The 15,608-nt window shown below is 43.3% G+C and overlaps 1 protein-coding gene across 1 annotated transcript; it reads right to left on the bottom strand.

The window, feature by feature from the left end:
- Positions 1 to 1,205: 1,205 nt before the first annotated feature.
- Positions 1,206 to 15,428, bottom strand: slc4a1ap (solute carrier family 4 member 1 adaptor protein). The gene is made up of 14 exons (XM_080012430.1): positions 14,612 to 15,428; positions 14,320 to 14,539; positions 14,098 to 14,226; positions 10,569 to 10,629; positions 9,385 to 9,524; positions 9,130 to 9,290; positions 7,935 to 8,004; positions 5,509 to 5,698; positions 4,659 to 4,764; positions 4,325 to 4,544; positions 3,453 to 3,551; positions 3,268 to 3,347; positions 3,098 to 3,167; positions 1,206 to 1,779 (listed from the first exon to the last, which is right to left on the bottom strand). The coding sequence occupies exons 1-14, from the start codon at positions 15,413 to 15,415 to the stop codon at positions 1,730 to 1,732; spliced, it is 2,400 nt and encodes a 799-aa protein (XP_079868556.1). The 5' UTR covers positions 15,416 to 15,428; the 3' UTR covers positions 1,206 to 1,729.
- Positions 15,429 to 15,608: the final 180 nt, after the last annotated feature.

Below are 15,608 nucleotides of genomic sequence, written 5' to 3' on the forward strand. Positions count from 1 at the left end.
CTTCTCTCGTTTTTATGCAAGCTTGGGTGAACTTATCACAACTGGACCGTAAAGATTTCCAATTAGACCATATTGATAATCCATAAATCTTGACATTCAAAACCCCATGTTGAGGGTTGTGACTCAATTGCAATCATAACACGGAAAGAAAAGTATCAATAAGTATAAACAGTGAAAGAAATTGAACATAAGTCTATTTTTTAAACTTGAATGCCCAAGTTTTCAGATCATACACCGATCAGCCACAACAGTAAAACCACCGGCCTAATGTTGTATGTTGTGTACCCCTGGATCCCCCTCGTGTGGCCAAACAGCTCTGACCCGTGGAGGCATGGCCTCCACCAGACCTCTGAAGGTGCCCCGTGGTATCTGGCACCAAGACGTTAGCAGCAGATCCTTTAAGTCCTGTTAAGTTGCGAGCTGGGGCCTCCATGGATCGGGCTTGTTGTTCCAGCACATCCCACCTGTCGTCTGGTGCACGACGGGGACCTACGTAATATTAGTGGTGGTCATAATGTGAGGGCTGATTGGCGTACGTGCGCGGGCGTGCGAATGCTTGAGAGAGGAAAAGAAGCAGTCACTACAACTGAACCCAAAGGAGGCTTCATTATCCAGTCAAGATTCAATTGGGTCGAATTTGAAACATGGGTCGAGGGGGAGGCGGCCGCGTGCGTTTAAAAGGTGTTTCAAAAAGAGGGAAACGAATCCCAAAGGGAAATCTAATAAACAGACATTTTTTTATTATACATTTATGCAACAATATACGCAAAGATCATCTGAGAGTTCAAGAAGAGGGCTGTGAGATGAGCGAAGAGAAAGGAGGAAGAGCGGAAAACCCGAAGAACGTGGCAGCGGACCAACGGAACATCAGCGCACACACTTCCCATGGCTGACTCACTGCTAAAGACAATCCTGTTAAAGAGAGAACTCTGAATAGAGACTGACCACACACACACACACACACACACACACACACACACACACACACACACACACACACACACACACACACACACACACACACACACACACACACACACACACACACACACACACACACACACTTAGCTTGACTCATTATCAGCTTGCGTTTCATCTAGTAAGCTATCCAAGTGTCCAGATGGTCAGAAAAGCTGCTTCAATGCTCTCCCTCCCTCCCTCCCTCCCTCTCTCTCTCCCTCCCTTCCTCCCTCTCTCTCTCTCTCTCCTCTATTAACTCTACTTTGGGGGCGAAAAAGAAGAAGCAGAAAAGGTGATGCCAGATATCAACCTACGGGATTGGACGTCAGGTGGCACCAGCCGATGAAGGCTGTGAACAGAGATCAGTCAACGTTGTATTTCGCTCCCCGCTCTTACCAGAGAGCTGGAGCGCAATGTAGGACAGAAATATTCTGCCGGCGCCGCCCATTCCTGGTATTTCCAGGGACGAGTGGTGCCAGTGTGGTGCCTCCGGGGCGTGCGGCTGCGCTGCACTGAAGTGCACCGTTCCCCTGCCCGTCCATCACCTGCTTCTGGGGACGCCGAGGGTAGTAGTGCTGACCGGCTTGATCTGTGCTTATCAATTATGTCCAATAACGTCAATCCATGATCAACGTTCCCCAAAACCCTGATCCAGTATGTACAAATCCCACGCCTTGGGCTTTTCGATCCAGTGCTCTACGGAAGGTGGTTTGGGACGAAAGCCAAGGGAGTGATCTTTCCTGTCCGTTTCGAAACGATCCTCTTCCTTCTAGTAGCCGTACTTGTCGTTCAGGTGGGTGCGGCCGTCGCCACTCTGCCCTGTGGGACGCAGAGAGACACGTTTGGTGGTTTTCCATAATCGGTTTTCAGAAAGGTTAATCCTACTGTATATGCCAAATTTCATTCGACTTTGTCGACTTAAGTGGCACGGGAACCCGGTCGTTACATCAATTGCGGTACTGAGTGAAGGCCAGAGCGCCGTGCGGTTCAGGGTCCGTCCAAGCTGCACTTGGCATTTGCGTCATTTCCACATTTTTTTGGTGATTATCTTATTGTTGGAAAAAGAGCGACTTTGATGTGCGTTCTGCGGCCGAGGATGGAGGAGAGCGCTGCAGACACCATAAAAGCACATTATTCTCTATTTCATTCGGGGTCCCAATAGTCAAAGCAACACCTGGTCTCGTCACTAAGGGTTTGTTTCTTTGATGTCGGCCATCGGACTGATAGCGGCTTAAAATAAATTCTTTGCACTTTCTGCCGCTGAGCGTTTACAAGCTTTCCAACGGCAAGTCTATCGAGCGACTCAGTGGTCGTGTCCAAAGATCCTCCAGAGGGCGCCACGAGTTCCCCCTCACCCTCAGTTATTGCTGCTAGCTAGGAGCCCCATGTTGGTGGGAGTCTGCTTTGTTTAGCATTGACAATGACAAAAAACATTACTAATAGTGCCAACAGTAATACGTGACTTTGGATTAACCTAACTCGAGTAAGCCTACAAGTCCTGTGTCATTTACTATGGGTCAAGGGTCATTTACTATGCAAGGAAAACGTGGCGTCTGCCGCAACCCCATCTCCGCCATTGTTGATTGTCGTCGTTCCAAAGTAGTATTATCACAATGCATTGTGAGATTAGTTTACTAGCCTATGTGTGGTTTTTTTGTTTAGGTTTAGGTTTTTGTTTAGGTTATTAAGTTCACTGTATTTGCCAAATTAGCTTATTTCGCAGTGATTGCACGTTCTAATTCTTTCCCCCTCTTGCTTTATTATTATTATTGGCTATGTATGTATTTACTGTGTGTATGTATTTAAGATGTATCCATCTTTCAGTGTCATGACCAGAGGTAGTATCTTTTTGCATACTATTTAATGCATACTATGGTTACATAGGAAACGTACTTAAAATGTTTACGTACAAATCCAATGTAGTTAATAGCATGCAAGCGTGCGATTCCGGATGGATCGCAGGAGTAAATAGTTGTGTATGGCAGAAGGATATGAAAATAGGGATGACGTTTGCCCGATTACTGCAAATGGACATGAACACGTGGCCAAAGGATGACGTGTCCTCAGTTACACGGACATAAAGTGAAAATCTAATGATTAATGATTTGAATACTATAATCAGCAGGGCTGCTTGTACCTGAAGGCGGCACCCAGACACAATAGTCCGGGTCGTCCTTTGGATACTGTCCTGAAAGAGGCACCGGAGGCTGTGGAGAGAACGTTTTTGGTAAGGTAATGGTAATTTTGGTAAAGTCACAATTTTTTCCCCAATAATCTCACGATGTTGAGAGCGTGTGAGGTTCTCACCCGGCTGGGACCGATCGGTTTCCTCTTCCTGCTCCCCCTGGGACTGGGATCGACTGACGGCGTTTCTTCCACTTCGGGGTCTATGCCAATTTAAACATCGGGACGCCCAAACAAGATAAATACACAAGCGTAAATATTGAATAGTACATTTATTTATTTTTTTTAATCCAAATGACAGTATTTACTTGGACTTGGTGCTTTTGGAGTCTTTCTGCTGCTTTTTGAAGGTCCCTGCTTCACTCCCTCAGCCGAACTTTCATCGTTCCTCATGTTGGGTTTCTGCTCTGTCAGGACATTATGCAAAACAATAGTGAGTATTTTGCCAGCCACAAGCTACCATAAACACAAAGCAGAACAAGTTTGACATTTTATAATTAAAATGTATCCAAATGTGTTTTTTCCCCCCATTATTATTTTTTTCCCCCTCAAAAGGTCAGGAAAGAGGCTGGCTGTACAAAAGACAGCTAAACAAATGTATAGCTTCTGTCTACATTATGGAACTACTGCCACCTAGTGGCATTTCGAGGAATGTAATAGAATCAGGGCGTCCGCAGGTATAAGAAAGTAAATTCTACTACTTTTTAAAACACATGTAAATTAATTTCACAAGTTGTAATTGAAGTTAAAGACTAAGTTCTGGACAAAATATCTCTCTCTTATTCAATAAAGTACAGTATTGCAGGCAAGTATTAGTGTAAGTGCTATATATCAGGTACATATAAGTAGTTCTTAGGTTTAGCGGTAGGCTTAGGGTTTCATAACATCAGAAATGTTGACTGATGGAGAAGAACTTCACTTATTTTGACAAAAAGAAATATATGAAGAAATCAAACCCCAAAAAATACTTATAGGCAATAAAATGTATTATATTTGTAAAATATAATACATTTTAAGACTTTTTTCAAGACCTCAAGACATATCCTGAGAAAAGCAAAAGCACATGCAGATATTGTGACATGTGTTTAATTCTATCTCAGAATCGGCTTCAATATCATATTAGACAGTACTGTAGTAGCATTATTATATTTTTAGTTATCATTTCCCATTGATTCCTAACCTTCGGAGTGGAGGGACAGTGGCTGTTCGTCGTCTTGAGAGTGTGATTCGCTGTCTTCTCGAGGCTCACCATCATGAGAGACACGCTCATTATCATAGTCTATATCGATGCTCTCTTCGCTTTTCTCTACCTCCTCTTCTTCCTCCTCCTCTTCTCCTTCCCCTCCACCTTTCATGTTGAAGAGCTCTTCTGGCAAGGCTGTGCGTTTCGGGGGCAACTTCTGCAAGAGAGGAGAGGGGGTAGCGGCAGAGAAAATGTGATGCGGTTTACCACAGCAAAGCAATAGGCAGTAGTAAGGAAAGTAATAAAGGTAATTGAAAAGAGAAAAACGTACCCCAATAGTACCGGTCTTCAGTTTGAACTTGCTGCCTCCCTTCATGGCCCCAAACAGCGGCAAGGCCTTCTTCGGCTTCTGTGCTTCTGAGGTTCCAGTGGGAGACCTACGCACATCACAAATGTCAATTGGTAAGTTGCTCCAAATAATCTGAATATAATGTTAACAGTGGTGTCTCCAGAGTTTCCCTCTTGAAATCAGGGGGAAATTCTATCGTTCTATACCTCAGAAGGAGTTCTATGCCTTGGAAAGAGTTCTACAGTTACATAACTTAAATAGTTATATACCTTCAAAGAAATTCTATAGTTCTCTAATTCTATAACTTGGAAAGCGTTCTATACCTTAGAAAGAGTTCTATAACTTAAAAAGTTATAACTTAAAAATAGCTACAACTTAAAAGAAGTTATATAACTCAGAAAGACTTAAATAGTTCCATACCTTGAGAGCTCTATACCTATAGAGCTCTATAACTTAGAAATGTATATACCTTAAATAGAGTTCTATAGTTATTCACCTTAGAGAGAGTGCTGTAGTTGGCTTAGAATTTTTCTATGCGTTAGAAATAGTTTTTTACCTTATAAATTCTATAGTTCTGTACTTTTGACATAGTTCTATACTTTAGAAGTAGTTCTATAGTTTTATACTTTCCTCTACACCTCATCTTAACATCTAGGTCAAATCCAGCTGTAATGTTTCACAATTTACGTGTCAATCATTACGGATACTCAACAATTACAGTTCAAGATTCAAGAGGTTATTGGTCGCATACGTATACATACGGTCATACGTTTATATGTTGAATTAGATTTTTTAAATATACATTGCTGGGTAAAACTGTGTGGTGTCTCACATGGGCTGCAGCGAGGGCATCTGGGTGGGCCGGGTGAGTTCCACCAGCTTCTGAAGCCGCTGCGCCTCCTTGCGCAGGTTGGCCACGTGCACGTGAAGCTTCCGCCGCTCAACGGCGTCCATGGCCGCCTCGCTGCGCACCGTGATCATGAAGGCGTCCAGGGAGTCCTCGGTAGACGCACCCGAGGAGTCTGAGAGGGCGGGATTAGAGAGAGAGGGCGGGATTAGAGAGAGAGAGAGCGAGAGAGGAGAGATACAGTAGATAGATATTAGATAGATAAACAACAACAATTTGGCAATATACAAGAAACAAGAAAAACAAGCATAACGCTAAATAATAAACCAGTAAAAGACCTAAAAAATAAAATTTTATTTGGTAAATATTCAATAAACCTAATGATAAATAAGTACATGATAAAGACAAAACCCATCAAAATAAAACAAAAAAATAAACAACAACAATTCAGCATAATACAATAAACCCAAAAGTTGACTAGAAGTTTGAAAATTAAACCAGAAAAATAAATATAATAAACCTAATCATAACAAACAAAAAAATACACAGACAAATGAACAATAAAAAAAATCGCAAACATAAAATACCATAAACAACACACCTTTGTATGAACAATTCACATTGCGACAGTTGTGCCATTTCGCCTAAATATACAGTGGGGCAAAAAAGTATTTAGACAGCCACCAATTGTGCAAGTTCTCCCACTTAAAAAGATGAGAGAGGCCTGTAATTTTCATCATAGGTTCACTTCGACTATGAGAGACAGAATGGGGGGAAAAAATCCAGGAAATCACATTGTAGGATTTTTAATGAATTCATTGGTAAATTCCTCGGTAAAATAAGTCTTTGGTCACCTACAAACAAGCAAGATTTCTGGCTTTCACAGACCTGTAACTTTTTCTTTAAGAGGCTCCTCATGTCCTCCACTCCTTACCTGTATTAATGGCACCTGTTTGAACTCGTTATCAGTATAAAAGACACCTGTCCACAACCTCAAACAGTCACACTCCAAACTCCACTATGGCCAAGACCAAAGAGCTGTCAAAGGACACCAGAAACAAAACTGTAGACCTGCACCAGGCTGGGAAGACTGAATCTGCAATAGGTAAGCAGCTTGTTGTGAAGAAATCAACTGTGGGAGCAATTTTTAGAAAATGGAAGACATACAAGACCACTGATAATCTCCCTCCATTACATTTCACTGCATATATGTATGGAAGTATGTATATGTATGTGACAAATAAAAAAAAAAATCTTGAATCTTGAATCTCCATCTGGGGCTCCACGCAAGATCTCACCCCGTGGGGTCAAAATGATCACAAGAACGGTGAGCAAACATCCCAGAAGCACACGGGGGGACCTAGTGAATGACCTGCAGAGAGCTGGGACCAAAGTAACAAAGGCTACCATCAGTAACACACTACGCCGCCAGGGACTCAAATCCTGCAGTGCCAGACGTGTCCCCCTGCTTAAGCCAGTACATGTCCAGGCCCGTCTGAAGTTTACTAGAGAGCATTTGGATGATCCAGAAGAGGATTGGGAGAATGTCATATGGTCAGATGAAACCAAAATAGAACTTTTTAGTAAAAACTCAACTTGTCGTGTTTGGAGGAGAAAGAAAGCTGAGTTGCATCCAAAGAACACCATACCTACTGTGAAGCATGGGGGTGGAAACATCATGCTTTGGGGCTGTTTTTCTGCAAAGGGACCAGGACGACTGATCCGTGTAAAGGAAAGAATCAATGGGGACATGTATCGTGAGATTTTGAGTGAAAACCTCCTTCCATCAGCAAGGGCATTGAAGATGAAACGTGGCTGGGTCTTTCAGCATGACAATGATCCCAAACACACCGCCCGGGCAACGAAGGTGTGGCTTCGTATGAAGCATTTCAAGGTCCTGGAGTGGCCAAGCCAGTCTCCAGTTCTCAACCCCATAGAAAATCTTTGGAGGGAGTTGAAAGTCCGTGTTGCCCAGCGACAGCCCCAAAACATCACTGCTCTAGAGGAGATCTGCATGGAGGAATGGGCCAAAATACCAGCAACAGTGTGTGAAAACCTTGTGAAGACTTACAGAAAACTTTGACCTCTGTCATTGCAAACAAAGGGTATGTAAACAAAGTATTGAGATGAACTTTTGTTATTGACCAAATACTTATTTCCACCATAATTTGCAAATAAATTCTTTAAAAATCAGACAATGTGATTTTCTGGATTTTTTTTTTTTTTTCTCATTTTGTCTCTCATAGTTGAGGTATACCTATGATGAAAATAACAGGCCTCTCTCATCATTTTAAGTGGGAGAACTTGCACAATTGGTGGCTGACTTAATACTTTTTTGCCCCACTGTATATAGAATAAAATCTGTAGATGGGTGTAAACAAAATGGTTATGACAAGCTGAACTTCACTAACCATTCCCATCAGCACGGAGCTTTCTCTGGCACTCTGCCAGCTCCTTCTCCACATCTGCCAGTTTGGACACCTAAATTAAACACAAATAAAAAAAAGTCTTCACATTGAAGCACAAACAACTCCTTCGACCGGCTTTGTATATAAATCAACATTGTGTGTTTCCATATTTACCATTAAAAAAAACTGCTATGAGATATAAAGAAAAGATCAAAAACAATGTACATAAAGTTTTTGGAGCTCTTTTCAAACACTATAACAAAGGTGTTTTTTTAACGCCCTGTCATTCAGTGAGGTGCCACGATTCCAATTCAAAATCAAAAATCGATAATAACGAGCATTCGATTTCGAACTTGGAAATCACAACATGTTCGCGATTCTCCCCTGTATTTTTTGTGGGTAATATTGTCCGACATGGTCACCATATTGGGGCGGTCAACTGCCGGTAAACAATTGCAGTATGCACTGTGAGCGGCTCCCCTGGCTCCCAACCGATCTTCCTGAAATGTGGTTTGTTGCGGTGTGAGCTGCAGGACTTTAGTGCTCTCACTTTGCGTGCTTGAAAATGGCAACTTTAGATTCAGAGGATCTCACAAAATCCTGCGGCGCAATGAAAGTGATGAAAGATCCTATGAATTGGAATAAAAGACCCCCCCCCGACCTTGGCCGGCACACGGGCGCACCACCACCTCCACCCGGTCCATCGGGTGTATATTCACTCATTTAAATATTAATTTATATATTTATTGCCTCGTTTATTTATTTAAGGATTTATTTCACAGGCGTATTTGTTGTGAAAGAGGAACGTGCGCTGCTGCTCCGTCTGTCGCTCTTCAGCGCAGGAGGTGCGGACCGGGTGACTTCTGCTGGACTGTCCCTTGCCCCATCTTTTCCCGCATTATCATGGCATGTAAAGGCGCAAGACGGAAATGTTCCAGAATGTTGCTGCGTGTGTGAATAGTGAAACTCTCTAACGGTGCCGGAAAGGTTATCTGGGAACTATGTGTGAAACGGGCTTAACAATGGCATAGACGTCAGTGCTGAAAAATAAATAAATACATATGTTTAAATCGAAAATCCAATAGTGACCTTAAAATCGACAGACAAATCGAATCATGGATTTGGAAAATTGTGACACCCTTAGATTCGACCGTCGGATGCAACAGTTTTAAAAGGGGGGAGACGTGTAGGCCGGTACCAGGGAGCCGTATGTGTCCGGACGCTCTTCGATCTTCCCGGCCTTCTTCATGCGGCCCTGCCTCTTCCTCTCCACGGCACCGGTCCGATCCAGGAAGGTGTCGTCGTCGCTGTCATAGTAGTCCTCGTCCTCCCAGTTCTTCTTTTTGCGCTTGCGGGACACTGGAGGGCGGAAGGGAAAATGCAGGAATCAACAGAGCTCCAAGGGTCGGTGTCCGGCTCGGGAATGTTCTGCTTGTACGAATGTTCCGCTCACCAGCCTCCTGCCGCAGCAGCCCCCTGGCCTCCAGGATGCGACAGGCCTCCAGGCAGCACTGCACGGCCGCCTCCTTCTTCTTCCCCGTGTGCGTCACCTCGGCAACCAGCTGCTTCCCCGCGGCATTGTCCACCGGCAGCCTGGAAGTCAATAAACATGACGTGAATTTATGGAATTTGAAAATTTTGTTTTTATTTTAATAACTATTTTGAAAGATAACAATGTGGGGATCTGACCTCCAACTCACTATTTAAACTAAAAAGGATTTTTAGAATATTTAGACTAGAAAAAAAAGCGCTAATTAAGCTATTGTTAGGCTATTCCTGCTGAAACACTGCATTTTTTTCCTGAATGTTAATTTTCGTTTTAAAATGTCTTTTTTTTTTTTATTTATTTTTTTTTATACAATTTTAATAGTGGAGGACTCGATTAGAATAAGTCTTCGAGTAACTAGCTTGGAGGAGTTTGATGCCAAGGAGTCTGTACAGATGTGGTTCAGTCAGGGTAAAAGAAATAGAAGGCCCAACCTGAAGAATTGGCCTTCAGAGGGGCCTAGCCCTAATAGCCCTCAGGGGGATGTGCTCTAAGGGTGGGGAAGGGGAGGCATATCGGAGGGAGTTGCTTGTTTACTTCTTTTGTTGTGGTTGTAAATGACAGTAATGTACTGACCACAAACCTTATGTTTACATGTGTTCATTTATTATTTGGTACTATTTAACTTAATGTTTTTTTTCTGTTAAAGCCCTACTTCACTTTGAGACCTTTCCTTTAAAATAAAATAGCACATTGTTATTTCTGTAAATTTTGTATTTATTACCAAAGCATTTATAAGTAATACAGTTAGGATGGAAAAAATATGAATGTGTTGCGTTGCATGTCGATTTGAGTGGTACTACTATTTTGTGCTGGTGCTCCTAAAATTTTAGTCGGGAGGACCAGTGTTACTAATGGAAAAAGTTGGTCCGGAGCCCTGAGTGCACATTATCAGTACAAAGCATCAAGGTTAAAGGAGAACTCCGGTATTTAATATATGGTAATAGAGACATTTTTCAATCACTGGGAGTCAGCCAAAGTGATGAGCATCAGACTCTATTAAATTGACCCATCGAACATCAAATAAGGTCCTGTTTAAACCAGTTTTCCTTTAAGTATTAAAACTACATATCACGAGTTGCACGTCTTACTTTATCCTGCAGAGCCACGTCCCGTGGCTTTGGTCTTCATATTCAAACTCCAGCTCTTCCCCTGGAAAATACGAAAAATAAGACAATCGACCATCTGCGGAAATTAACAATTACTCTGAATGGAAATCTGCCGATGTGTAAGAGAACAATACATGAATATGGTTTGGGATATCAGAATAGTATGAAATAGGAGAGAAAACATTTTAAAAAGCTTCTATTCTTACATTTCGACCTTAAATAGTCTGTCATGCAAATAAAAAAGAGGAGTCAACATGACAGTCTTCAACCTGCACAGATTTTTGCGTTTGTCAATATATTCAGATACAGACCTAAAATAAACATATTTCCTGAAATTGAATTAGTCATGTCAAATGAGTGCTTAAAATATACACTCAACAGAGGCAGAGGGTATTCCTACCAACATGTTCAAGGCCCAACACTACGAAGAATATGGCCCAGAATCTCAAAGCAATGTTTCCAACATCTTGTGGAATCCATGCCTAAGAATTAAGGCTGTTTGGAAAGCGAAGAGAAGACCTACCCAGTAAGAGTTTAGTGTTCCTAATAAAGTGCTCAGTAGGCGTTTTCTCACCGCAAGAACTTTTGGAGGAACCCTCCCTTTTTTGTGTTCACACTGCAGGAACTAGGAACGATCGTAGTTCTTAGAGCTCCATTTTGAGGGGCTTTTGTTTTTAGCTCCTACTCCAGGGCAGAGACAAGCCAGCACAAGAGGAACCTTCAGTGACGTAAGTGCACGGTCCATCGCCCCCTGGACAGTCTGCCTGGTCGAGTTGCATCGCTTTGGGCAGGGAACTACTAAATAAATAATAATAATAAAAATAAAAATAAAGTAAAAAATATATTTTTTTTTCGAAGATGAATTAATTTTATTACACATTTTTATGTGTACGGCACGGCCGTTAATTACAGATGGAGGGAGAAAGGTCCCGATCTATACCTGATCTAAGGTCTCCAATAGCCTTCTCTCTTCCCGTGATAAGCAGACTGCTGTGAGTATGCTGCGCGCACAAGCAGCCACTTTCAATTTTGTAAAGTCTTGATAACATGCTTAGCATTTTACAAATTCGATTTTTTTTTTATTTGTTCAACGTTGGCGCTGATATGTGACAAATTAACTAAATGGGTTTTATTTCTATAAAAAAAAAAAAAAAGTCAAAACAATGGTGTTGTAATGCAAGTAATGTTAACTGCGGCAACCCTACCATACACACGTTTTGGGGCCTTGCCTAGGTCATAAACGGCTAATTCACAAGGGGCGGCAACATCACTAATTTGGTCGGAGGAAGCATAGAGCAGGGTATTTTAAATTGGCTAGCGAAGAGGAATGTATCGTTTTGTATATTCTCAATCAAAAGAGAAAATAGTCAGTACATCCATTAAATACGACAATAATGGAAAATAAAACCAAAAAATAAATGTATTAAATAACTTAATTCAACTTAATAAGTTCAAGCTGACGGCCATGGACTGGAAGGTCAACTAATAAAATGTAATGCCTCTTGTTGTTTGCGTGCTCGTGCACGAGATTATGCACATGCTGGAACATATTGCCATTTCTATTTTTAAACTGTTGCTTCTTCAGTTGTGTAGTTTGGCTAGCAGTATTTGTATTTAGTCCTCTAGGGCAGGGGTCAGGAACCTTTACTGTCAAAAGAGCCACTTTTGGGAAAAAAAAAGAAAAAAGAAAATCGATCTGCAGGCACAAAACAGCCTGTAGCCTTATAATGAAGGTAACACAGCCTATTAAATCTAAATTGGCCTAACAACATTAATCTAATTCAGAATTCATGAATATATATTTTTTTGAATGCAGTCAAGTGCAAATGAGAGGCAGGACACTGAAGAGATGTCTCAGGTGATTTGGCTGGAAGCTCCCGCCGGCGGGAGCAGAGGCCTAGGTTTTGTTTGAACATTGGGGGGGGGGGGGGGGGGGGGGGCACATTAAGCGGGGAGAATTGGTGTCCTCCCTTTTGAGTGTAAAACACTTCTAAAACACATTCTGTTTAATTTTTATACACCAATATGTGCCTTTGCTGCATAAATTTATGTTGGAAATTCTTAAATTCCACAGCAGTTCTGAAATCACTCTCTATCATCCCCAGCCAGATACTTTTCAACAAATGCAGTGTGTATGTTCTGGAAATGTCTTTCAATATGACCTTTTTTGTTTGCTAATTTCTCGCTGCAAATCAAGCTTAGCTGTAAGCCAGCAGCTTTGGCGGTGAAAGCAAACATATCGGTCCACACACTTAAATTCTTTATTTTCCTCCGAGACCTTTCTGTTTTGGGATTTGGAATGCATAGCTACTGTATTGCTGGCGAAATAGTTCCAAATAAGAGGAGAGCGTTCCCGGAGAGTGCGTGCTGCTGCAATCCAGTATCCACTCCCAGCTGTCTGCTCTACCATTGGCTGGAATGTCTGCATGTGCGCGGGGCCGAATACCCGATTTTGATTGGTTGCTCGACACGTGAAGACCCCGCCTCCACACGTTCCTGTGGCGTGCTAACAAGCAGATGCATTCCATCAAAGCTGGAACTCAGAAAACCTAAACCTACCGATGCACATTTTAGTTGACTGAAATGTTAAAACTTTTTTTTTTTTATACGGTATATAGGCTACACATATTTACCATTGAAGAATGTAAGAATCACTTTAGGCCTACAACAATAATAAATGAAAATAAAAATGTCGAAAAATTACCATTATTCATTTCTATATAATTTTTTGTCAAAGCCAGAGGGAGCCACTGGGGAGGGGCTAAAGAGGGGCATGCCGCTCGGGAGACGCAGGTTGCCGACCCGCGAGTCAAACACACTGATTTGTTTAATTGTCTAACATCCTGTCGGGAGGCGGGTTCAAAACGGAAAAGAAAATGAAGCAGATAGAAGCGGGAAAATTGATTAATATTTGTATATCCAAATTTTTGAGTTCTAAAGTAAAAAAAAAAAAAAAGATTTCTTTGGTTTTCTGTACATTGTGGTTCACTAAATGCCACGCAGTGGACACATAACATTATACACAAAAGCCGTACAAGTATAAAAGAAAACAGCCACGGCAATGTCTCCAAATGACACCGGTGCAGACAGAGAAGTATGATCCAGCCTTTAACTACGGTGGTTTTTCCCCTACGGCGTCTACGGCAGCAGGTGGTGGGTGCGCTTTTCATAGTTCTGCGGTAGTTTGGTGCACTGGCTGCAGTACGCCACCAGAATACTAGGTGACAGTGTTCCTTTGGATACACGCTGTCTTGAAGAAAACAAACGTACGTAATTGTGTTGGGCGACAAGAAAGCAACGGGGGAAGTCATGAGTTCAGTCTTATCTTTGTAATTTGCTGATGATGCGTCAGCTCTCTTTCACTTGAGCCACGACGCCTTCGTTGCCAAGTTGGATAGGGCAATATGTTGGAGGAAATACGTACAGGTCCCAAAGCATATGGGCCAATCTGTCTCGCTCATCCCAGTTCTCGAAGCCATCGACCCTTGAGCCCCCACCCCTCCACCCTCACCTTCTCGGTCATAGAAGCCCTGCAGGGCCTTCTTGGGGTCCTTCAGGTAGGCCGCCTCCTGGTCCTCCTGGAACTCCGTGGCGAAGGGGTTCTCCTCATTCTCATCTTCTTCTGGTGCTGCCTCCTCTGCTGCAGTGTGGATTGTAGGATAGACATTTTTATTGAGAGAAGGAAGAGAAGAAGTTCAGAGCTCTGTGTTTGTTTGTTTTCTAACTTTCTTACCCATCCCCCAGGAACAGCCCGACTCCTCTTTGGAACTTTTCCTTGGGTCCTTGTCCCTCCCGCCTTCTCCGTCCGTCTCTTCCTTATCGCCACCATCGTCGTCGTTGGAGCCTTCTTCTCCCATCATCCTCTTCTCCAGCTCCGCCCTCTGCTTGCGGGCGTGCTCCCGCAGCTCCGTCACCGTCAACTCTGACTCCTTTTCCTCGTCGAATTCAGGACCCTGGAAAATCGAGACAGATTAATTTGAGAGCACCGAAGACGGACACAACGTTGGCCATTTGTTGCTATCCACCTGCAGGATGAAGAGCCTGGTGCTTCCGCCGAACTTCAGGACGTGCCCAACATGCAACCTGATGTAAGTCTTCGGCGGGATCTTGTTTTTGTTCACCACGGTGCCGTGAGTGCTCCCCAGATCGTAGACGTAGAACCCCCTCTCCTCCCCCGCAGAGCCACCACCATCCTCCTCTTCCTCTTGTTCTCCTCCTCCTCTGTACTGCACCACAGCATGGTACCTTGAGATGGAGGGATGCTCCAGGGAGACGTCGCACACGGGCAGGCGTCCCACCACGAAGTAGCTCTTCTGCGTGAGAGGCAGCTTGTCGACGATGGTTCCGTTCTTTAGGATCTCCAGTTCGTAGGGGGCCTCGGCCACCCCACCCCAGGCGGGTTCCGAGTAGGAGAGAGGCGGCTGGGCCTTGTACTTAGCGGCAGGGGGCGCTCTGACAGAGAGCTGCGAGTGGACCCTGGCTTCTTGTCTGGGTTTGACAGGCGCCATAGCCTTCTCCGTCTCCTTTTCAGAGGTTTTCTCTCCTCGCTGGTCTTCCTTTTCTGAAGGTTCGTTTTCCTCCTTAGCAGAACCCGAACTAGCGTCACAACCATCGCCAGGTTCCGCCTCGAGTTTGTAATTTTCCTGCGCCGGTTTGGACGGAGCCGCCGCGGAGCCGCGTTTGACGGCGAACGAAGGCGCAGACAAAAGGGCCGGTTTCTTGAAAGGGTCGTCGGGTTTTTGTTCGTTCTCAGCGCCGTCTTTCGTTTGGCCATCCCCTGAGTTCTCGCTACGAGCACACTCACCCGTCTCCATAGCAGAGTGCGTCATTTCTTCGTCTGTATCTTTGTCACGCACTTCTGCCTGCGGGGGGGCCGCCATGTTTATTTGGTCCGGCGGTAAAAGTGGTCCGGGTCTCTAAAGCGGGGGAAAAATGACGAACGGGATTATTTTTATAATCGTAAAAACATCGTATAAAATCGAACTATTAATGAAACATTTATATATATATTTTAGAAATTAT

Source organism: Zeus faber (genome assembly GCF_960531495.2).
Source record: "Zeus faber genome assembly, chromosome: 13".
Lineage (NCBI taxonomy): Eukaryota > Metazoa > Chordata > Actinopteri > Zeiformes > Zeidae > Zeus > Zeus faber.